Here is a 25,541-nt window from a genome sequence, read left to right as displayed (position 1 = left end):
TTGGGAAGGAGAGCACCAGCCCCCCTCCCGCCGGCAGCACCGTTCTCCTGCCCTGTTGGTTAAGGCTGGACCATGAGAGGCCCTCCTGTCCCCCAGATTCCAGCCCGGCGCCAGCCTGCTGCAGGGCACGCGGCCTCTGCCTCGCACTTCTCAGCGCCGTAGTGCTTTCTTTTCGGTGAATAAATAGTCTTTATTTCAGGCGGCATTTCTTAAAGAGCAAGAACAAGTCTGTAGCTTCTCGGTTCTCTATTGTGGTCACGAACAGGGAGGTTCTCAGTGAACTGAGCCTTGGCGTGGAGTGAGTCACTAACTCGGTAGGGAGGCGGTTCTGTGTCATTCCCTGTGTCAGCGGGAGGACTGTGGCAGGGAAGTCGTGGAGTTTTATCTCTGCGACCCTCCGTGCTGAAGTCAGCGCAGCGAAGGGCCCTGCAGCCCTCTCACCGGCCGCGACCTGCCTCGCCGACGGCGGTTCACCGGCGCCCGTCTGTGCTGCCGCTCCCGGTTCTGCCAGGTTCCTGCCGAACGCCCAGTGCGCCCCTGTCATCATCGCCCCCCGAACCCCTGGAAACATGCCCACTCGAGGCCGGGGCTCCTCAACCCAGGCCAGCGTGCGAGTCCCCCGGAGCTGGTGGAAGGGTGCAGGGGCCGCACAGCCTCCCTGAACGTTCCGGAAGCTCTGGCTGCAGGCTGGGTGGGGGCACGTGCGGTTATAACACTTTCGGGGGGTCCGGGGGACCCTTCCCGAGAAACGCTCGCATTGAGCCAGAGATGTATTTTGAATAGAGTTCTGTGGTTTTTAAAATGATGGTTTTTCTCAAAGTCGGGAGGCATTCTAAATGTGTTTAAAAATTGTGTTCTAGGCGTTTCCGAATTCTTCTTTGACATTGAAGAATCAGCATGATTTATGTGGTTCTGCAGATGTGATTATATAAGACCTTCTTTGCTGCAGTTTTATTGGTCTAGTGTACATTAACGGGCCATTTACACACGATCTTCATTATTAAACACTCCCGTTTATCAGGACTGAGAGCAAACAAAACTCACATTGCAACATATATATATATTTATTAATTTCTATATACACAATATTTGTCTCCACATGATCTCACATTTTATATGGAGAAAAAATTCAGGATATTTAGAAGATACAATGATATAATCTAATGTACCTTTAGTAGTGGTCAGTATTTGATGGTACTAATATTGATCTTGATTTCGGTTGGAGTACTGAATTTTTTAATTATAAAAAATGTAAGGATCGCCCTGGCCGGATGGCTCAGTTAGTTGGAGCGTCATCCAATACACCAAAAGGTGTTGTGTTTGATTCCTGGTGAGGGCACATACCGAGGTTGCTGGTTTGATCCCTGGTTAGGCTGCATATAGAAGGCAACTTGTCCGTGTTTCTCTCTCTCCCTCCCTTCCTCTCTCTCTAAAATCAATAAACATATCCTCGGATGAGGATTAAAGAAAAAGTTTAAGGATTAATTTCTGCATCAAATGTTTTTGTTAATGCTAACCCTCTGACAATACAAATTAATTAACAGTATACAATAATTTAATGCAAACTTTGATGACCTCCAGCTATATAAATGAGTGATGTACTCCAGCAAGGTCATTGGGATAAAACACAGGGATCAATATGCAATATAAGGGGCCCACCCCTTTATTTATTTATTTTTAATTTTGCAAATGCTTCTCTTTTTAAAAAATAATTTTAAATATGTTTTTTTTAATTGATTTTAGATAGAGAGGAAGGGAGAGAGAGCAAGAGATAGAAACATCAATGAGAGAAGAACATCAATTGGCTGCCTCCTGTACACCCCCTACTGGGGATCAAGCCTGCAGTCTGAGCATGTGCTTTGACCAGGAATCGAACCAGCATCCTCTGGGCGCATGGGACGCCCCTCAAACCAACTGAACCACACCGGCTGGGTGCAAATGATCTTTTATAAGATGGTTCTCACATTCTTTGGACATGTGATACATTGAAAAGTGGGGAATTAGGAGAATGATTCTGGAAATTGACTGATAAATTTTTAGTCATCAAAATTCCTTAATGCCTTTATTATCTCTTCTCTTTTGTAGGGACTTTCTCCCTCGAGGGTCAGGCATCGTGACGAGACGGCCTCTTGTACTACAGCTTGTTACTTCCAAAGCAGGTGAGGAATGAGGATGCTGACCACACGGACAGCATCGCCCGTGCCCGGCGCCTCCGGGGTGCTGGGTTGTGATCACTCGCTGTGGGGAGCTCCTGCCTTTCTCTCCAGATGCCCCTCCTTTACTGTTCTCTGAAGTCCTCTGGTTACGTGAAAGGGAGAAGGCTCACGTGCATGTAGATTTTTAAACACCTAGAAAACAATATTTTATTGTAATTATGTCTAGAAAATAGTATTTTATCATTGTAATTAATTAGTCTATGTAACTGTGTGGTACAGCATAACCACTAATACCTCTCTGGTATAGTTCTTTCCTCTGTGCCTGTGTTGGGGGAGGGGGTTGGCGAGCTTTTTAAAAAGTAGCAATTCAACATCTATCTAATATTTGTATGCATGTGTATGTGTGTCTGTATCTGTATTTACATCCATATCTGTATCATATGTGCTATCCGTTTGCCCCTCTTAATGGTAGCAGTGCCCTGGCCAGGTAGCTCAGTAGGTAAGAACTTCGTCCCGGAATGCCAAGATTTCGGGTTCCATCCCCGGTCAGGGCACACACAAGAATCAACTGATGAATGCATCAATAAGTGGAACAACAAATCAATGTTTTTCTCTCGAAAGAAAAAATTGAAACAGTACACAGTGGTAATTTTGTTTTCATTTTTATTTCTTAGCAACTAGTGAGGTTGACATTTCTGTGTGTTTATTTGGTGTTTGTATTTCTTCTCTTGCAAGGTGGCTAGAAGTAGCCATTGTCTTAACGTCTGGAGATACAGCTGTGACCAGGACAAAGCCCCCGCCCTTTGGGTGATTTGTATTCTGGTTACAACATTTTCTTGTATAGAGGTTTTAATCCTTATGGTTGTAAAACCATCTTTGTACGTTTAACAAAAAGAAAATATTCAGCACTTTTTTTTTTCCTTTTTATACTTTTTTATTTTTTAGCATGTAGGTCTTTATTCATCTGACATTAATTTTCACGTATGCTGAGATAATGTTTTCCTAGTCTCCTTTATCTCCTATTCCATTTCTATCAAAGTCTTTTTCTGAGTGTCTTCTCTGCTTTCATTGCATCAATACCCCAGTTTTACTTTCGCAGGTTTATAATTTGCTTTAATATCTAGCTTTGAGGGTTATTGTCCTCCCCCCATGACTTGCTTTTATTTAGGGATTCTTTCCTATTTGTGTAGCAAAGTTTAGAATAATTTGGTAAAGACAAAACTATTGCCACTAGGATTGTTTTTAATCTATAGATTCATTACGGAAGAATTGATATCTTTAAAATATTCGTTTCCCAGTCCTGGGGCCACGCTCTACCCTTTCATTGGCTCAGATCTTCTCTGTAAAAGCCTAGATGGTCTTTGATGCAGTGCCCATGCATCTCTGGTTAGCATATTCATATTTATTTTTTGTTGTTCTGGTGATTTGAGTAGGATTCTCCCACACTCATCCTATTTTCTAATTCCTCGTTGCTGATATGTACAAAAGCTGTTCTTTTTACTTTCAAATCTCTAATTGACCATCTTACACTACATAAGACAGATTAAAATATTTTTAATTGATTCTCTTGGGTATTTTAGTTCCATAGTCATTTCATCTGCATTTCTCAATTTATTCAGCGAATACTTTCCATGCGAATCCTGAGATTGTGGAGAAAAGACTTCTAGAGCAGAATCTTAAGAATCTCCTTTGCAAGGGGGATTTGTTGGTGAGGATTAAGGGAACATTTCTCTTACACATTGAAGTCCTTTCAGAAGGTACGTCACAGGCTTCTCCCTAATACCCTTTGTCCACAGTCTCCCAGTCTTGTCTCTTTTTTCATTCTTTCCATTAATCATCCTCCTCCTCCCCACCTCTCTCTTGACGCAGAGTGGATGAGAAAGTCTTTCTTCACGGAGAACTTGAGTTCCCCACGACAATTCAGGAACCCCAAGTGGGGCGTTTGTATTGTAGCACTCTGAGAAGCAGGCTCACTACTTCACCCTAAGTGAACCAGCCCGTGCATGACTGTGGGCTTGGGCTGATGGGAGGCTAACGAAACGGCCGAAGGAAACAGGCTGAGACCCATGTCACGGATACTTGTGCCTTGAGCAACTCGCTGGAGTCAGTTCCATAAATACTACTATCTCGCCATTAATCCATTCACTTAAACCAGTTTATTGAGTGACTCCCGTGTACCAGGCAAGTATCCCTGTCATCACGGAGCTGACATTCTTGTTGGGTGAAGCCAACCACAAGCAAAATGAATAGCAAAGCAAACACACAGAACACTGGGCGATGGAGAGAGTGAGCGTCCAAGCGGTGCTATTGTGTAGGCAGAGGGATGTGCGAGGGTTCTTGGACCCGGGCTGCCGTGTGTTTGAAGTTGAACAAGGAGCCCAGGAGGTCTGGAGGTGGAGTGAGGGCAGAGAGGTGGTTTTTTAAGACATCAGAATCCAAGTCCCTCTCTGCATTAAAAGTTACTGTTAAGTCCGGCTGGTGTGGATCAGTGGTTGAGCGTTGACCCAGGCACCAAGAGGTCACCGGTTCGATTCCCGGTCAGGGCACATGCCGAGGTTGTGGGCCTGATCCCCACTGGGGGGCGTGCAGGAAGCAGCCAATCGATGTTCTCCCTCATTGATGTTTCTCTTTCTAAAAATCAATAAAGGAAAAAAAAATCTTTAAACAAAAGTTACCGTTAAGGCCCTGGTTGATGTGGCTCAGGTGTTTGGGTGTCGTCCCATACACCAAAAGGTTGCTGGTTCAATTCCCGGTCAGGGCACATTTCTGGGTTGTTGCTTGATCCCCAGTAGGGGGCGTGCAGGAGGAAGCCCATCAATATTCCGCTCTCACATCAATCTTTCTCTTTCCCTCTCCCTTCCTTTCTCTCTCACCAAAAAAAAAAAAAAAAAAGGTGCTATTAGGGACTTACAAAAGTAAGGTAAGGACAAATGTTTTGTCTCCTGGAGAACTTGACTGTGTTAAAATAGTTCTCCAAATGCTATTGTATTGCCCCCCCTCCTCTATTTCAGTGACATTTGTGTAAGAAATGAAGATACTAAAAATCAGAACTTACAAAGTGGGTAAATTGAAGGTAATTGTTCAAATTACAGAAGTGCTCTTTGTGAAAGACTTCTTTGCGGCTTCCTCCTTTCATGCACGTCAGATATGTGATTATTTCATCAAAACTTGATTTCCTGCATTCGAATGGCATTCACTGCACAATGTAACACGTGTCCGTGTTTTACCAATTTCCTGTGACTTTTCACTTATTGGAGAACTGTTACTCTTCCGTATTTTGGGTCCTTGGTTGGAGTTGCTGCAAATGACCATGTTAACAAAGATGCTCAGTCTTGAGGCCCAGATAGCTGAGGCTGAGGCGGAGACACGGGGTTCAGGCCACAGGGGTGAGTAGCCCTGGGGCTTGTGTGTGGAGACTCAGCAGGTTCTGAGCCCCGGGCTGCAGACCCGGCTCCATGCCCACTCAGGTCAGCGTGAAGGGCCTCGTGAGTCGGGGGGACCTGGGCGAAGGGTCTTTGAGGAGCTGGCTCCCTCCTGTGATAGGGCATTTCTAGAGAAGAACGTCACCCTTCACGGGGGAGATATTTTAAAGATGGTTGTCAATTTCGTCGGACTTAAAACCCTGATTGATGTACAATGACCAGGACTCGCTTTCTGCTGTCGTGCGTGAGACACGTGCGTGAAGGCATTCGAGTCTTATTTCGAATAACAACATTGGAAATAGTTCAAAATGACGGATCTCATTTTGTGCCACATTAAAAATCTGAAGTTAATGAACATGGATGTGTTAGTATGAGAGAATGTTTTTGCAGAGGACTCGCTGTTTCTTTTCTTTCCATCGTCACACATTAACCTCAGGGTGAAAACAAATGTGATTCTGAAAACATTCTTTCTTAACGACGGCTTTGCCCTTGTTCCGGTCCCTGCCCGCACCTGGGTCTCTCCCTCCGCAGGGTGGGGCCACGTGCTGAGTGTGGATTCCTAGCTGAGTCCCTGGGGTTGGGTTATTTCGACATTTTTATGGTCAGAAGATTCCAGGGCGCCCCCCGCTGTAGCTCAGGGAGGTAGGCCCGGTGGCTGCACCATAAAGAATGACAGCCGAGTCGCGTTCGGGAGTCTCTGGTGTTTGCGTCACCCTGTGGGAAGCACTCATGACCGTGTCATCTGATTCTCTCGGTGTTGTTTCCTTTTTCTAGGTTCCTTTTCTTCTTCTTCTTAATAGGCTCCTTTTGGTGAGAAATCACCCATCATTTAGAAAAACGGCCTCTGCGTTTGCTCAGGGAGGCGCCAGGCGGGTCTGTGCCCTGCGCTTTGGCCGTCGGGGCAGATCCGAGGCTGCTGTGTGCTCTCCCCAGGCTGCCGGCGTCTGCTCAGGCCCCAGCACCTCTGGCCCCGGCATTTCAGAGCCTGAGATACAACTTTTTATTTAGATGTAATTAACATATAACATTGCGTAAGGTTAAGGTGGTGCGCATGTGTCTCAGAGGATCTCCATAGACGGTCAGAGGCTGAGATTCCAGGAGCACCCAGTTTTGTTGTGACATAACCGGCTTGGTACCCAGGCCGAGTACCAAGCATTCAGGTGAAATCTCTGAAGCAGCAAGTGCATAGCCACTCATCTCTCGGAGCTGGGGTCCTCCTCCTCGGCGTCCGGTAGATTCCCGGGATTCCCACCGACCCCACGGACTGTCACAGAGTTATCAAGCATGTAATTTTAATTTGGGAAAATGTAACTAGCAAGAAATGCATTAGAATAGATTGGTGGGGGAGTTAGACAATGGGTTGTTAGGTTTTCCCAGAAGTCTGAGGCTCACTGGCGCAGGTGGGACCCGTCTCTCTGGGGGATGCGTTGGGTTAATAGTCCTTGAATTGGATACAATGTAATAAACAACCGAACTTCCGAAGGTCCTAGCAGGAACAACATTCTTGAGAAATGGAGAGAGATGTAAAGGCTGTGTACATGTATTAAGGTGAGACTTTGTCCAAATAGTTCCCCATTTATAACCTCTTCCTTTGAGAGGTCAAACTGGTTTTCTTTCAGGATTCTCATAAAACTTGTTTCCGAGAGGAAAAAGGTATTTTGTGCTATCTGAGACTTTTATGCAGACCTACTTCAAGTCTGGTTTGTGTTTTCAGGTCACTGCTCTTCAACGATTTGCAGAACTCAGACATTCGACTTGTCTCTATTTCCTGCTGTTTCACGGCACGCCAGTGGCTGTGGCCGACGAACAGTTACTTACCTACCCTTTCGCTCTCATCCTTTCCTCCTGGGCTTCTAACAACAGAAATGGTAGATCCCAGGTGCTGGATGAGTCGAGTAGGCTGGGATGTGTCTGCTCTGCCTTCTCCTCCTCTGTGGGGCCTGCGCTAACTTTCCCGCCGCTTCTAGTTCTCCCCAAACATCGGTGTCAGCATGCGCTCGAGGGTGGGCTCTCTTGTCTGTTGACCGCTACCCCTACACGTGCAAGAAACTGGTTTTTCTCTTGTCTGAACAGCATTCGAACAGATGGTCTTGTATTAACTGGAGGGTGTTTATTTTACAAAGGGAACTAAATTCTCGTTAAATACGTTTCAAGTGGTTGTGTTAGTTTAATAATCTCCTGCAAGCCTGGCGGAATTTCCCCTCATTGTTTTCCCAAAGTGTATTTGTTGGGTAATACAAAGTGTATCCTCATGTTTTGGCATCCATCCATCCATCCATCCATCCATCCATCCATTCATTCACTCATTCAACAGACTTTGAATGCCCACAGTGTGCCACATGACAGAGAAGCTGCCACCTTGTGTCCTGCAGACGATGTTTCGTCAGTTGTCTTCTTGTTACTCTTACTTTGTCTGATACTTAAAGAGACCTCGTCTTTCAAACCTCTGTGTAAGTAGCAGACCCGATGGAATTGCCTCTCGCACTGAACCTCAGTGTTTACTGTCCTGCCAGATAGGAATTTGGGGTCATGCAATACGGTACAAGTAACGCGCTTTACCAACCACCTGTCAAAAGCAATTTGAGAGTCTCTGTCCTTTGGAGGGTCTGAAATCTAAGGCATGTTAATTGCGATGTTCATTTTAAATACCCATGTGCCCCCGTTCCTTTTATTCTTCATCAAAGCCCCTTTTTCTTGACCTTTTACGTGTTATATCTAACTCTTCATCACTGTATTATTTTAACATTTTGTTTTGCTATGTCCATGTCCACTGTTGTCGATGTCAGACTCTGCGTAGGCTTTTCGTGGACCAAGGATCGTTGTGGGATTCAGAATAAACATCAGCATACTTAAATATAATGCAGGTCTATTTGACATATAAGAGGCATAATCTTGAGATGTCGTCTGCATTGTTGCTAGCCTTTTAAATAAAAATTTAAATTGTTTTGTGTCTATGCTATGGAGATCGTTACGTTGGGGTATTCATAAAAGTAAATGCATAAAGAATACTATTCCAAGGTTTATCGAGTACCCTCTCTCTTCTCAAGGAAAAGCTGTTTCTTCCGGTCAGCGAGGGGTGTGCAACTATTGTCATGAATGGTCTCTATCAGAATCGAGATGCTGGCGGCGTGGATTTTGTGCTTCCTGTGGATCAAGGGGCTGCATTTGGGCTGAGGTTTTATTTCTTCTCTTTATGCCTTTAGCCTTATCTTCAGCTTCAAAAGAGTTGGAATCGATAGCACGTGTGTGTGTGTGTGTGTGTGTGTGTGTGTGTACACATGTACGCATGCTATACTGTTTTTAGATTAATTTATTAGAGTGGGTTTTGTGAGTATGTATGTTGGGGAAAGGGGTAGGCATTATCTGTCCATCAAGGCTTCTAATTGGACTTAGATATTTTAAAAAGTATTACTTGTAGTTTGAATGTTTTAAATTTCCTGGCAACAGCCTGAGAAAAATCGGGATTTCTCAGCAAATACTGGAACTCTCTCATTTACTTTACTTCCAAAAGTTGATCAATAATAATTCTAGGTACGTTAATAACAATAACTTGGTGTTTATGTAGAATTTCAAGATTTAGCGAAGATAAAATAATAAAATAGTTAAGGAAATGAACTTGGTTTTTTTGTGTGTCAACATGCTATCTCTGTGTTCCTTTGTGCTCCTTATATTAGCTTATCTCTCCCAGGTGCCTGCGTTTTTGGATACTCTTAGCACCTTAAAGCCTTCTAGGAGCATCTGATAAATTCACTTACATTCAAATAGAAGTAACTGATACAGTTTAAAGTGTTACTATCCTAAAAGTCTTTGCATTTTAGCAGCAAAAAAAAAAAAAAAAAAATAGAGAAACCTTACATTATAGAAGTTTTAAGCTCTTAAAACCACACCACCTAAGTGGCTACAGCTACGTTTCTAGCCAAGGTTGACACGTTAAGGTAATTCCATCTACAGTAAGTTCAGGGTGATTCATAAATTATTTCTAGTCTTTAAAACATTCTACTTGTAGAGAACAGACAGCGTGTCAATCTGCTTGACAGCTGATGAAACAAGTACAACATTTGAGAGAAGCGAAATAATGTATTTGAAAACACTTGGAAAAATGTGACTGCATTAAACAATCAAACTTTCACTGGTAAATTACGGCAGACCTGACAATTTAAGTGGTCTCACTAAATTTTTAATCAAGGTGCTAATTTATAATGGATAAGGAAAGTAGGAGAAGTTAATACTGAGATGTTTTCAGATTGAGCTGGGTTAAGAATTCTGACATTTCCTTATTCGGGTGCCCAAGTTAAACTGTCATTTTGATGATCAGAGTTCTGGGTGTTCGGGAATGGAAGGGGAATGTGACGGCCCAGTGATCCTCCACTGGGGTGCTGCAAGAATGTTAACGCAGTGCCTGCCTCCTGAGTCTGGGGCGCTGACCTCTTTCCCCTTAGAGTGTCAAATAAACAAATGACAACAGCCAGCACGCCAACAGCCCTCCAGTGTGAACGAATCAAAATTATACCTATTTTTTGGTCAGATGAGCAAAACCTATGTTTTTTGGTATGCTGCAGAATTTTAGGAATTGGTTTATGTGTGCCATGAGGTCAAGGGGTTGCAAATCGCGGTGATAGACTGTCCAATGCCCAGTGCCAGGGGGAAATGTCCGTATTATATACACGAGTTCACATCTGCAGGGACTTCGCACTGATGTGGTCACTTCTGGAGGGAAGGAGCAAGGCAAGCTCTTCACTGATAACACAGGTAACGGAAGAAGCAGGGTCGAGGGGAACGGCCCCCAGGCTCCTGGTTCTGGGGGAGCCCTGTCCACAGATGAGCTCCCGGAAGGAGCTGGGTTCCTAAGTGGTAATCTGACCCAAACACCGTGTGACTCCTGTAGTTAGGGCGGAACCCACAGAGCGGAAGCATTAAGGTCAGGATTTGTCGACTACAACTCAATTATGAAAAATGTTCCACTTCCTGGTCTTCAGGCATTCAAGAGTCCTGATCAAATGCAGTATTATGCGACTTCCTTAATTATATAATGTGTTTAGGCACATTTGTTAGGAAGTGAAACTATGTCTACCTCGCTTAGATTTTATCTCAGTTTTATATTAAAGAGAATAGTCCTATCATGCTAATTTTCTTTTTAGAAGAGAAAAGCGTTCAAGTTACTTAAACAAAACAAATTATTTTATTTTTTGTTAATTATGGGGAAACTGCAAGAATTCACTGATTTCACGAAATAAATGGCTGCTTTTTTTTGGTAAAATATTCGTATGGGAAATTGTAGAATATATTTTAAATATCGTAAGATATTGCTAACTGTACCCGGAATAGAAGCGCCTTGTCCTATCAGTGCCTAGTCTAGTCTCAGCTCGACGTGTGGATAGAATGTTACACGTGGGTTCTCCTTCCAGGGGCCAGGATCCATGGTTCACTGAGGGGGGGTGCAGGGTGGAGCTTCTAGTGTCGGCAGGGGGAGGGATGGTGAATAGCCATGAAAAGATGCTCAACATCCTTCGTCAATAGGGAAATGCCAATTCAGTCCAGAAGAACAGCCCTGACGGGTTTGCTCAGTGGTTAGAGCATTGGTCTGTGCCCCAAAGGGTCTCAGGTTCAAGATGCAACCAATTGATGTGTCTCTCTCACATAGATGCTTCTCTCTCTCTGCCCCCACTCCCTACCTTTTTTCTATTCTCTCTGAAAATTGATGGAAAAAACATCCTTGGTTGAGGATTAAAAAACAAAACAAACAGACAAACAAAAACCAGAAGCAGATATCATTATACAGCTTTTAGAATGTCTGAAATAAAGAAGACGCATCACACAGTGCTCACCAGGACACAGAGGAGCTGGGGTTCCCATCCATTCAGGAAATCTTGTAGGCGGGACTTTGCGGCCTCCGTGATCATGTGAGCCTGTCTCTCTTCGTAAATCTCTTTCTATATATCTATCTGTATCTTACTGGTTCTGTTTCTCTGGAGAACCGTGACTAAAACAACTGTATATCAATTATCCCTAAGTAAAGCTGTTAGAAATATGGTGTGTCCTTCTAGCCCGGTGCTCTGAATTTGTGGCCAAGTCAGACACAGAGACTGTTGCTTATTTGGGGGCTGGGTGGCAGGGGGATGTGCTTTGATTTCTCTGCCCTGTTTCCCAAAGTTGTTAGATAATAAACACGATGTGACTAATCACATGTGCATTGTCTCAAGGTTAAATCTCTCTAAGGTCTTATAGACTCTACTGGACTCAGATTTGTGGAGTCTTTTGTTCAAAGAAGACGACTTGGCGGTTCTTTATCGGTTGGAATGATCCTGGTGATTACTGTTCTATCCTGTTCTTTTACTTAAAACATGATGGTGCCTGGCTGGTGTGGCTCAGTGGTTGAGCATCATCCCATGCACCAAGAGGTCGCTGGTTTGATTCCTGGTCAGGGCACATGCCCAGGTTATGGGCCCAATCCCCAGTGGGGGGCATGCAGGAGGCAGCCAGTCGATGTTCTCTCTCACTGATGTTTCCATCTCTCTCTCTCAAATCAATAAAGAAAGAAAAACAACAAAAAACATGATGGCTACTCTGAAAAAACTCACATTTTGATTTCAAGGCAGAAAAGCATTGCAAATCTCTCATCGCTGCCTCTTCTGACGCGTGTAGGACGCGGGGCTGCTCCATCACCAGCTGGCAAAGTAAACAGAAAGCAAACTTTGAAATATCTTACTCGCACTGCTTTGCATTCTGAAGGCCTCCTTTGTCATCCACTTGCCTTTCCGTCCCTGAAATGTGTTCACATGAGCCCGAGTTTTAATTCATTTGTGAAGGAATGCATTTCTGAACACCCAGGTTCCTGTAGGGGCAGCAAAGCTCTGTAAGTGAGTGTAGTGCGGACTTGTGACCTTGGCCAGCAGAGCACGTTTGGCCTTGAGTTCTCTCCTTGGAATGTGGTGTCCTAAGTACAGTCCCACCCTGGCCCTGAGCCCTGGGCAGTGGTTCCCCGAAGCCTCGGTCCCCCATCACCAGACTGTGCGTCCTCCACGCAGAAAGAGCTCTTCTCTCCCGACTGTCAGGCTGTGTGGCGATGCCTAACTCCAGAGGCCATCAGAGCAACTGAAAATCGGGTGTTCTCTAAGGTTAGTATGCAAGAATCAAGATTTTCATACTTCTTTTTTTTTTTTTATCCTCACCTGAGGACATTTTTTGATATTTTGTTCAGATACAGTGGGAGGGGGGGAGAGAGAGAGAGAAACATCGACGTGAAAGGGACACATCGAATGGTCGCCATCCGCACAACCAACCAGGGCCGGGGACAAACTGCAACCGAGGTACGTGCCCTTAGCGGGAACCGAACCCGGGTCTCTCCAGACCACAAGCTGATTGCTTTAACCTCTGAGCCAAACCGGCCAGGGCCATACTTCTTTTTTTTCAATATCCTCACCCAAGGATATTTTTCCATTATTCTCAGAGTGGGAGCATGAGAGAAAGCGAGAGAGAGAGAGAGAGAGAGAGAGAGAGAGAAACATCAATGTGAGAGGGACACATCGACTGGTTGCCTCTTGCATGACCCCGACCAGGGCTGGGGAGCAAACTGCAACTGAAGCCCTTGACTGGAATTGAACCCGTGACTCTTTGGTCCACAGGCCGATACTCCAACCACCGAGCCAAACTGACCGGAGCAAGATTTTCATACTTTTTAAAAATATATTTTTTAAAATTCTTAAATGACAGTTGATGTACAATATAATATCAATTTCAGGTGTATAGTTCTGTGATTAGACATTTCTATAACTTACAAAGTGATCACCCTGATAAATCTAGTCCCCATCTGACACCATATATTGTTATTTTTTTAAAAAAAGATTCCCATACTTTTACAAAAGATTGAAAATGTGCTTTCTGCTCCGCATGCCAGCCAGAACCGTGTGTTTACTCGATGCATCACCAACCACACCATGGCACGGTTGGCCCAGCACTTGCAAGGCCTGGAGGCACAAGGTTGATATAAAAGAAGTAGCTTCTGTACCGGGAGACGCGGGTGGAGCTGACGGTCCAGTGATGAGCAGGTGGTTGCGGAGCAGTCCAGGGGCGGAGATCCAGGCGGGTTGGGGGGTTACATGAGGTGCAGTGCAGGCCCTGAGCTGAAGTACTTTGGATGAATTGAGGGCAGGCTGGGGCTTTGTAGGTGGAGAGGCAGAGTGAAAGTTACATCTTTTTTATGTTTTAATATTTTTTTCTTTATTTTTAGAAAGAGATGAAGGGGGGGAGAGAGAGAGAGAGAAACATCAATGAGAGAGAACATCAATTGGCCGCCTCCTGCATGCCCCCCACTGGGGATGGGGCCCACAACCTGGGCATGTGCCCTGACTGGGAATCGAACCGGCGACCTCTTGGTGCATGGGTTGATGCTCAACCACTGAGCCATACTGGTTGGACAAAAGTTAAATCTTGAGGGTGGGATATAGAGGAGACAGTGAGCAGACCTCTCTTCCCCGTGGATGAGGAGGCTGAGTTGGTCCAGGGTGAGGCCAGGTTAGCGAGAACACTGGAAACCTAGCGGGGAGCTTGGAATTTTGTGATTCAAGACCGAAAGCCATTGTGGATTTCCGAGCAGGGTGATGCTGTGGGTTAAAAGCATTGTCAGAACCTCGTCTAGAAGTCTTGCAGCAAAGCAGCTCCAGGGCAGTGGGCAACCGTTGTACCTGAAGTATAAATCAATCACTTAGCACTGCTGAGGGGTTCGTATTTATCCTGGGATCCTTCAGAGTTGGGTTCCATCGTCCCCGTCTCATTTCCTCTTGTGTTCATCAGTCGGCCTTCTATTTTGGCAGCAGTGAGCCTGGCCTTTCTCAGGCTCTTCCCTGTCTGGAATTCCTTCTTTCATCCTCTCTTCCCGGCGCACGTGTGTCCTCTTGCGGGAAGAGCTTCAGCTTAGAGCCACCCCTCCCGCAAGCCTCTCCAATGCCCGCCTCCCCTAAGTATTCGTGCCTTTCCTTCTGCCCCACAGCACCTGGCACAGACTTCTCTAGGAACACCCATCCCTTTGCTCCGCAACTGGGTGTTTAGCCGACGTCTTACCTAGTGATCAGTGAGCTTCCTGGGGGCGGAGGCCACACTCTGTGCCCAGCACCTACGTGTATAGCTCCTGTAAAATGGTAGCCCTTCATTTTTTTTTTTTTTTATCCTCACCCGAGGACATTTTTCCATTTTTTGTTCAGGTAGAGTGGGAGGGAGAGAGAGGACCAGAGAGAGAGAGAAACATCGATGTAAAAGGAACACATCGAGTGGCTGCCACCCGCACGACCAACCAGGGCCGGGGACAAACTGCAACCGAGGTACATGCCCTTAGCAGGAACCGAACCCGGGTCTCTCTGGACCACAGGCCGAGACTCTAACCGCTGAGCCAAACCGGTCAGGGCTAGCCCTTTATTTTTATGCTCTTGATGAATGAGTGGGTCCCTCTCCATCCCCCGTGAGTGCTGAATTTGAGGACTTGGGAGATCCAACCCTGTATCAACTTCAGTGGGTGAAAATACAGTGGAGGTTTGTTTTCCATGGAAGTCTAATGACGCAAAATTTTGCACATGGAACTTAAATGGAGAGACTAGTTTATTCACTGGCTATTTTGAAGAGAGTTATTTTGTAATATGAATCATCCAATAACTTAGCTGCTTTTTTGCTGCCTTAGAAAGCTAAGGGCTCTGCCCTGGCTAATATGGCTCAGCCTGTGGACTAAGGGTCACAGGTTTGATTCCTGGTCAAGGGCGTGTATCTGAGTTGCGGGTTCGATCCCTGGCCCTGATTGGGGTCATGTGGGAGGCAATGAATCAGTGTGTCTCTCTCACATCGATGATTCTCTGTCCCTTCCTCCCTTCCACTCTATCTAAAAATCAATGGAAAAATATGCTTGGGTGAGGATTAACCGAAAAAAAAAAAGACTTTCTACAACTGGAGAAGGGATACATCTGTATGTTTTCAAATTATGATTCTTTTCTCTTAAGGGGCTGTCATTTCCATCTGTCATCACTAATAGCACTGATTTTACTGCTGGAAAACACTTTCCTTTTTGCTTTGTTTTATTCTCTCACTCCGGGAGGTAGTCATTATGGCTTTTGGTGAGAAATGGCTGATTCATGTAGACATTTACATAATAGTTCTTTTTGGAGGGAAGGAATTCACAGCTTTAAAACATTCAAATTCTCACTCAATAAAAATTGCCGTTTACGAGAGGTCTCTTCAGTTTGTGTTAGATGCGGGTATCTATATTTATGCCCCCTACTCCTGGAAGATGCGTTTCTTTCAAACATCATATGCCGACTGTGGTATTTGCGGTTATCTACGGATCACAAAGTTGGCTGCTATTTTCCCCCTTGTAATTAAATGCCATATTTACACCTTCAGTCGTGATAATTATTTCTGGTTCTGGAAGTTTAGGCAAATTATCTTGCACTTTCAATGATACCAGTTACCTGCGCTTTAAACAGTGTACCCGATGCTCAATTCTGGTGGTTTTTTGTTTTTGTTTTTTTAACGGCAAATATATTTTATTTTTTAATTGTTTTTATTAGTTTATTTTTGATACAGATATTTCTCCTCCCCCCCAAAAGAACTCTTTTAAAAATTGATTTTAGAAAGAGAGGTAGAGAGAGGGGGAGAAAGAGAGAGAATCACCAATCAGCTGCCTCCTGTATACATCCCAACTGGGGATCGAACCTGAAATCCGGTCATGTGCCTTGACCTGGAATTGAACCTGTGACCCTTCGGCACACTGGACAATGCTCAAACAACTGAGCCAGGGCTCAATTATTTTTTATTTATTTTTTTGGTTAATCCTCACTGGAGGATATTTTTCCATTGATTTTTAGAGAGTGTAGAAGGGAGGGAGAGAGAGAGAGAGAAACATTGATGTGAGAGAGGCACATCGATTGGTTGCCTCCTGCACAACCCCGACGGGGGCTGGAGTTTGAACTTGCAGTCCAGGTACGTGCCCTTGACTGGGAATTGAACCCAAGACCCTCCGGTCCGAGGGCTGACACTCTAACCACTGAGCCAAACTGGCCAGGGCCAGGCCTCAGTTCCTCATCTTTATTTACAATACCTCTTTACTTCCTCCTTTGTCTTACATTTGCCTGGAGGAATGCTAACTCCAGGAAGGAGGCCAACAGGTGCAGCTTGGGAAGACGTTCCTTCGGAGTAAACCTATCGAATCCCCGCGAAGCCTCTGCGTTTGTTTCTGTAGGAAAGCGTGGACGTGGCCTGGGTTTCCTCACTGTCGTGGACGTCACCCTTTTCCATTTCTCCGGTGTCGGGAGAGCTGTGCCTGCCGAGCATCCCCGCCACCCGCCGGCACGGCTCAGAGCATGGCTGCCGCTCGTGTTTCAGACACTGGCGAGCAACCAGCACAGTCAGGTCACCTGGGTTTGGGGCCGGGGTAGTTCATGATCGGTCGATACTGAGTTGCAGTCCACTGTGACCGCCAACTCTTCTTGTGCACTTTGCCTGGACCTTGTGCTTGTTGATTTAAGAGCAGGACTTTACATTTTTTTTTTTTTTATGATAATACATTTCTTTTGTTAAATTTCACTGATGCCTCCAGCCTGTTGAGATAATTTGGGGTCCTGACTCTCTTTTCTGACTTACTGTTCCTCCCCTGTGGTTGTGATGGGCTTACCACCTTATGTCACGGCGAGGGGTGGGGACAGGGCTCGTCAGATCAGGGTCTGGGACCTTCTGAAGTAGCAGAAGGGCCTTGTTCCCCCTCACACATGTCTAAACCTTCTTGGATTTCTGGGCGCCCAGTGTTATTCGTTGGTGACAAAAGCGGAAAATGAAATCCTCTTACGGTAGCAGAGTGGCTGTTACTCCTAATGGTCTTAAATCACTTTGCTGCTTAGTATTCTCACAACTGGGATGCAGTTGCTTTGGGGGCAGTGGCATTTTATATCTGCTTGCCTTCCATCTCCACGAGCAGGCTTGCTCCTTCCTACCCGGGAGGATTAGCTCTCGGGACGCATCCAGAAAACTCGAAATCACACCGATGAGAAAGGCCACCAAAGGTGGATGATTTTTAACAAAACCGTCTGCTTGTTCCGACATTTCAAGTAGGATAAGTAGAATTCAGAAAACTGGGGCGACATTATGCAATTTTCCCTGAGATAGCTAAAAATACGTTCCCAGCAGAGAATTAGGGGAATTGCAGTGATCTGGGGCCGAGCAGTCCTGTCTTAATTAGGGGCATTTAGCGCGCAGATACAATGTCGCCACCATTGAAAGTTAGAGGAGTTCTGTTAGAACAGCCTACATGGATAGTCTCTCTTTTAAACACCTGGCTCAGCATGCAAAAAAAAAAAAAAAAAAAGGAAGTACTTATTTGGGCAGCATTTCCATGTATTAGCAACCTTCGGCTTTGTTCCAGATGGGCGGGCCCTTAGCTCTCCCTGTCTTATGAATCGGGGGTTGCTGGGGGTTATCTCTTAGCCAGGGAGCAGTACCATTCAAGTGTGTCTGCCTGGGCGTGCTGGTTAACCAACCACGTAATGGCGTGGAAGCTAGGCCCAGCCTGTACTTTAGACAATGTGATACATTTCCATTTATAAAACATGATACATCTGATTATTTCATGAAGAATCTAATTTTCTAAAATAAGGTGCTGACTTTCCTAGTTACACAGAACAAGGGTACCCCCCCGCCCCGGAAGTATGCTGCGTGCATTGTGTGTTCCAGGCTCTGTGGCCGATGTGGCGGGTCAGAGGTGAAGGGAGAGAGTCTTGGTCCTGTAGGAACCCGCAGACCAGAGGGGAGGCGGAGACTTAAATAGCACAGTGTGGCCAATGACATGATAAAGCTGCTCCCCCCGCCCCCAGCGATGCCCTCAGCGATCTATCTAATGCAAGAGGGTAAAGGAGAGAGGCCCGGCCGCCCGGGCGAGGGGCTTGGGCAGCATCACAGGGAAGCTTTCTGTTGGGGAGATGCTGACGCTGGATGTCAGCGGGCCCGGTGAAGGGGTGTGTGTGCGTGTACTTTTTACATGCATGTGTGTGAATGTGTGTGGGGGTGTCTGTGTTTGGGAGAACCCAGGAAGGCGGTGGGACAGTCCTGGAAGGGAGAAACCCCGGTTGCTGGAGGGGTAGTGTCTGTGTGAACGTGACACGGGGGTGGGGTGTGAGGAGCTGAGGGCGGTGGGGGACCCTCAGAGGTTTAGGAGCAGGGTCGGGCTCGTCTGCTTTCCGTGTTGAGAGGATGCTGTGACGACCAGGTGAGGACACATCCAACAGGGCGACTTGGGGCGTAAGGTGCCCGGGTGAGAGATGAGGCTTCCGTCGATTGGCGTTGATGGGCAGGATCTGAAATGGAGTCAAGACATTTTTACAAAGGAAGTATCAAAAATCACTAGTTATTCGAGTCTATGTGGCTCTGAGAATTGTGACTGGGCAAAACCTCGGCTTTATGCTGAAACTGATCAAAATGGGCACTTTTCCTCATTCGGCCCCCCTAGTCCTTCTGCACCCCACTTCCATGTCCATGGCGTAGACGGACTGACACTCTGAGCACAAAAGTCCACTATATCTCAGAATAATTTTTTTTAAATCCTCACTTAAGGATATTTTTTTTTAAATCCTCACCCGAGGACATTTTTCCATTTTTTGTTCAGGTAGAAGGTAGAGTGGGAGGGAGAGAGAGGAACAGAGAGAGAGAGAGAAACATTGATGTGAAATGGACACATCGAGTGGCTGCCACCCACACAACCAATCAGGGCCGGGGACTAACTGCAACTGAGGTACACGCCCTTAGCGGGAACCGAACCCGGGTCTCTCAGGACCGCAGGCCGACGCTCTAACCGCTGAGCCAAACCGGCCAGGGCAAGGATATTTTTTTTTATTTGTCTTTAGATAGAGAGGGAGGGAGGGCGGGAAAGAGAGAGAAAGAGAGAGAGAAACATCGATGTGAGAACAACACATGGACTGGCTACTTTCTGCACGACCCGATCAGGGCCAGGACGGACCGCAACCGAGGTACGTGCCCTTGACCGGAATCGAACCCACAACTCTTTGGTCTGCGGGTACACACTTTACCACTGAGCCAAACCAGCCAGGGTTTGGAATAAATTTTTTTTCCAGGATAATGAGTGATTTTTATTTGAATTAAATCCCTGAGTTTCCAGTGTCCCATCTTCCATTGCCCAGTCATAGAAGCTTTAGTAGGGCTAGAATCAGCCTGGCTGGTGTGGCTCAGTGGATTAAGCATTGTCCCATGGGCTGAGAGGTCCTGGTTCGAATCCTTGTCAAGGCACGTGCCTGGGTTTCGGGCTCAGTTCCCAGCAGGGGGCGTGCAGGAGGCAGTCAATTGATGTTTCTCTCTCACATGGATTTTCTATCTCTCTCTCCCTCCCTTCCTCTCTTTCTAAAAAATCAATTAAAAAGAATAGGGCTAGAATCAGAGCCAGTAGCATGATCAGAGTTATTAATGAGAAACAAAAGTGAAGTCACATACATTAGAAATTGTAAGGCCCTGGCCGGTTTGGCTCAGCGGTTAGAGCGTCGGCCTGCGGTCCGGAGAGACCCGGGTTCAGTTCCCGCTAAGGGCACGTACCTCGGTTGCAGTTTGTCCCCGGCCCTGGTTGGTCGTGCGGGTGGCAACCACTCGATGTGTCCCTTCACATCGATGTTTCTCTCTCTCTCTCTTCCTCTCTCTCCCTCCCACTCTGTCTGAACAAAAAATGCAAAAATGTCCTCGGGTGAGGATTAAAAAAAAAAAGAAATTGTAAGGGTAATGTCTTTGTTAAATCTCGATTTTGTTAGCTTTTATGGGATATTGTGATTATTCTGACTTTACTTAGGAGGAAACTGAGGCACAGAGAAGTTAGTTTAGCCGGGATAATAATACCTGGTTTCCAGGGTACTGTGGGTATTAACAGGAGTTAATGTGTGTTAATTTATATCCTAACTTATACACCAGATATGTCCTACGAGTATGTGCACAAAATAAAATTTGGATTCAAACTCTATCTTAAATGTGATAAGTGAGAAGATTTTTGGGAAGATATACATTTACCTTTCAAATTATTTTTGGGGTGCATGTGATTTTTTGTGTAGAATACAGGTACTGCATTCCACGGTCAGCTCTTTAGGCCAAGATGGGTTATAGTTGAACTTACTAGTAGACCATAGAGCACGATTTTACACACACACACACACACACACACACACACACGTGGTGTTGTACGTACAGCTCTCATATCCTCTAACTTTTCACCAGTCAGGGTTTATCACTTAATTCATTCTTTAATTTCTTCTTTGAGGATATTAGCAAAGAAGCATTGTTGTTATCAGAATTCAGCCATTACCTTTATATGGATCATTTAAGAAGTAGTAGTGATTGTCACAGTAGCCTACCTTTGTCATATGCTGTGCGTGGAAGGGACAGACGCTGTATGTGCAGCATCTCCCGTGACATGTGCCCACAGGGTGCACTGTGTCTCTGACCCTCCACAGATGCTTTGTGCCTTCTCCCACTCACTCCACAAACGTAGTTTTCACTGGACGCTTGTTATTTGCCCAGCCTGTTTACCCCCAATTCCCTTTGGCTCTCCCACTTCGGCGGTTTTGGTATCACTTGCTCGTAGTTTTTAATGTTCTCTTTCCTCTTGGCTAACTCAGACCCAGCTCTTTCCATAGATCCTACACAGACCCTCCCCGCCGAAAGGACCCCTCCCTGCTAAACCTAAAGCTCTGAGGTTCACCTTTCCTTGGTCAGTCATTCACCATGACGTCGTGTTGAAATCTCTTGCTTCATTTTCACGAGTCTGTCTTCTCTTTGCATCTGGGATACGTTCTTCAAGACTGTGAATTTCAGTCGACGCCTGGTGTCCCCTGGAGCTCCTAATGAGGAGTAGATTTTTATATGGCCGGAACACTCGGCTCCCCATCGAAAGGCTGTCTCATCTCACAGGATGGAAAACAGTCTCAGCCTGTAACCTAAGCAGCACAATCTGTAATTGAAGGCTGGCTCAGCAAGGACATCGAAAACCTTATTACAGAAGCCAGAACAGGTTTCGGGAGACTGAAAAATATAGCATTTTTGTGGTATTAAACTTCTCACTAAAATGCAATCCAGAGAGCAGTAACATACTCTCGAGCGTCTTAGCCGAGCTAGTGTCTATCGCTGATTAGACCAGGCGAGGGGAAGTCTCACGGAAGGGTCCTGAAGAGACCTGCGCAGCCCGGCTGCTGTGGCTCAGTGGACTGAGCATGCGCCAGGAGGTCATGGGTTTGAGTCCCAGTCAGGGCACATGCCCGGTAGGGGGCGTGCAGCAGGCAGCCGATCGATGTTTCTCTCTCATCAATATTTTTATCTCTCCCTCTTCCTTCCTCTCTCTCTCTAAGAGTCAATAAAAACATATTAAAACGAAAAGAGAGATCTGCTTAGAGAAAGATTTTGCTCCATCGTGTTGATTCATACTGAACAAGGGAAAATATACTGGATTTTCTAAAATACCGTAAGACACGTCCAAAGCCTCATGAGGCTTTGAAAAATAGTGAATGGTGGTTCACCTTTCATTTGGAATTATTCATTCATGCGCCCATTTATTCTTTTAATTATTCCTGAATCCCCAAGGAATATTACACCGAAGATGCAGCAGAGACAGTACATCTAACACTGGAGACAAGACATGTAAACAGACAGATACTGTGCTGTGGAAGGCGTAACGCCTGTCACAGGAGTGATCTTAAACACGCTACTCAGGTTCTTCCTGCCTGTGAAGGCACCCGAGGGGTGTGCCCACGGGGCCCGGGGACATCCGGAGGAAGAGGCACTGCTCACAGTGCAGTGACCGGGGACAGTGCTCAGCGGGAACCATGCTCGGGTGGGCCTGTAGGGAGTAGTCTGAGAGGCACCGACTATGGGGTGGTAACGATGCCGACCATTCCGTGAGCGTCTGCTGAGCAGGAGGCTGCGCCCCGAGTGTCTAAGCACATACTCCGGTGAGGAGGGGGGCAGAGCTGAGTCATCGGTGAGTACCTGAAAGTACATGGGAGATTCTGGGCGTGTGTAGATGTGCACATTTTCGTGTGGAAAGGGACCAGAGCCCCATGGACCGTGGACCATGGCCGCGAGGGTAGCGCATGCGATCCCCAGACCTGGAGACCCGCCCGCGTGGGTTCCGTGCGGGTGGAGCGCAGGACCCGTGGGGACACAGGAGGTGTGGAAAGTCGGAATCTCGAGGGGGGAGAGCTTGACGTAGCATGAAGCACCTGGTGTGGATGGTCCACGATGGTCTCCAGGGGCCAGAGTGTCCGGATTTAATAAATCCTGGACCGCCACCTTCTAGCTGGGTGACTTCCGGCGACATCCTTAACCTCTCCGAGACTAAGACTTCTGCTGTCTAGATTAGCTGTTCCTATATTTACTTAGAGTTCCTCTGACTACTTGTAAAACGAAGGGCTTACTAGGTGGTAAATGCCTTCACCCTCCCGCTGTGACGCGATGCACGTTTGTTGGGCCTGTGTTCCCGGCGCCTGGGACAACTCGGGTGGAGGCAGCAGACGGCCGTGCCCTGTCCTCACAGCACCTGTGCAGGACACGCCGCGGGCCTTCGCGGTGAGAGAGGGTTCCTGGTCGAAAGGGGAAGGGCGGGGGTATTTCGGATGCGCTGTTCTAACATTATGAAACTCAAAGGGGTTATCAAGTAACAGAGCATGTTTTGAAATCATCTTTTAGTAAGATGACAGACATCTGGAGGACCGAGGAGTTAATCTACGGTTACGGAGACTGCATTTCTCACTGTGGTCCATGCGGCAGATTCATGTTCCAGGACGCTCTAAAATGAGGGTGCTTGTTTTTCACGCAAAACAATGGCTATCTCGTACATTTTTCACTGACTGTCCTTTTAACAACTGCTCTCATTGTATCTCTTTTGCAAAAGTAATCAATTACCTCCATGTTTGAGCCCCGTGTAAAGGAGGTGTCTTTGTGAGAGAGTTTCTGCTAATTAAGTTCCCATTGAGATAATTGGTGACTATTGTAGCTAAGCATTATTTTACCTGGAAATTGAGTTGAAAAACCATAGTACTGAGTTTCAGATCAGAACTTTATTTTTTTATGGGTACATTTCTGTTAACATCATTTACACAGACCATGTAATGCAGTGGGCTTTGCTCAGGGCTGGATGTTCTTATATGAATCCCTTGGGGTTAAAAACAAAAATCACTTAAGGGAGACCTGATCAATGTTGTGAATTTGTACTAATTGACCTGTTCTATTAATTGAGTTTTATTCATACAAGGAACAATTTTTAGTTTTTCTCCCCCATCACCCTTTTTGAAAAGTTTTGAAGAAATGGTTGACTTGACTCTTGTCTGAGTCACAGGGTACTTTTTTACAATTTATGAAGCAAAGGCATCTTATCGGAGGAAGTTAACTTTGCATTTTAGTGTGATGAAATCAGCTGTGAATATCATGCTCAAGAATTTTCTTTTATTCCAGATAAAATCTTTATTTTTATGTGCTCAGACTCCTGTTGCAAATATATGTGTCCTCATTACCAAGCCGTACCGTACTGACCAGTTAGATGGTGCTTGGGCCACAGGTGATACATGCTTTACTGTGGCCCCAACAACCCTGGAGGGTTCGCTGCTATGAAACGGGGTTTAGGGGAGATGTAGCTCCCAGTTATAAAATCTGGATTCCATTACAGCGTAATGCACTGATCAGAGTGGGCACGTGTGAGAAAATGTCTGTGCTTTGCACACATGCGTGTGTATATCCGTGCAAACCGGGGCCACAGGCGGCAACCTTTTCCAAGTACATTGCAGAGTGCTGTAGATATTAAAAAATGGAATGATTTTGTATAAACTGACAAGCTGGTTCTAACATTCACAGGAAGAGCAGAGGACCCAGAACAGCCGAAACGACGTTAAAATATAACACCAAAGTCGGCGAATGAACACTACCTGCCATTAACACTTATTATAAAGTGACAACAGTCAAGAGAGTGGGGGAGGGGGTCTAAATAAATAAAACAATGGGACAGAACAGAGTTAACAAATGGACCCACGAACAGACAGCTAATTTTTTTTATCCTCACCTGAGGACATTTTTCCATTTTTTGTTCAGATAGAGTGGGAGGGAGAGAGAAGAGAGAGAGAGAAAAACATCGATTGTGAAAGGGACACATTGAGTGGCTGCCTCCTGCATGACCCAACCATGGCTGGGGACAAATTGCAACCGAGGTACGTGCCCTTAGCAGGAACTGAACCTGGGTCTCTCTGGACCACAGGCTGACGCTCTAACCACTGATCCAAATGGGCCAGGGCCAGACAGCTGATTTTTAATGAAAAAGACAGGGTAGTGGAGAATGGGTAATATTTTCAATAAACGTTATTGGAAAAATTGAATATTTATATGTAAAAAATGAACTTCTGTTTATATCTTTTATCATATACGAAAGTTATGTTGGCTCTGTTTCCAGCTGATAGGGAGCTTCTGCAGTCTGTCAGGGGGACACGTGAGGAGTGTACCAAATACACTGAGATCCTGTGAACTGTTTTGGTGGAGTGGGGCCCTGGCCGCTGGTACACAGAGTGTGTACTGATGGAAACATTCCTTTCGCCAAGCAGCTAGGATGTTACAATGTATCCAGCTACGAACACTGTGGCTCCAATGCTTCCTTTGAGACTCTTTTTGGTTACAGATTTATACACTTGTAGTTCTGATATGATTACTACTTAAATCTCATTTATATACTTCATTCCTTCTGTATAAGATTCTATTGGGAAACAGTATTTTCATTTTGAAAATCTTAGACTTTCTGTTGTATTCTGTTTGATTGAAATCTGATCCCGTGAGTTTTCACGACGGTCTACTTTCAGTTACTTGGGTTTTTACCTGGCAGATCTTCTTACGTTTTGTCTTAAAGCAAAGGGCGGCATGGGATCCTCTGCTGTTTCTGAATTTGTACATGTAGTTCCCCTTAAATAGTACTGTC

General features: G+C 45.7%; 1 protein-coding gene across 4 annotated transcripts in view; it reads left to right on the top strand.

Annotated features, from left to right (window-relative positions):
• Positions 1–25,541, top strand: part of DNM3 (dynamin 3) — a 384,567-nt gene that overhangs the window by 57,343 nt on the left and 301,683 nt on the right. For all 4 annotated transcript variants that reach the window (XM_036272290.1, XM_036272289.1, XM_036272291.1 and 1 more), the window contains exon 2: positions 2,086–2,159. In XM_036272290.1, the coding sequence (XP_036128183.1) occupies positions 2,086–2,159 (74 nt within the window). The remainder of the gene's footprint in view (positions 1–2,085; positions 2,160–25,541) is intronic.

Source organism: Molossus molossus, unplaced genomic scaffold (assembly GCF_014108415.1).
Source record: "Molossus molossus isolate mMolMol1 unplaced genomic scaffold, mMolMol1.p scaffold_m16_p_20, whole genome shotgun sequence".
NCBI lineage: Eukaryota > Metazoa > Chordata > Mammalia > Chiroptera > Molossidae > Molossus > Molossus molossus.
Note: the sequence above shows the minus strand (reverse complement) of the source record. Positions and strands in the feature narration are given on the sequence as shown.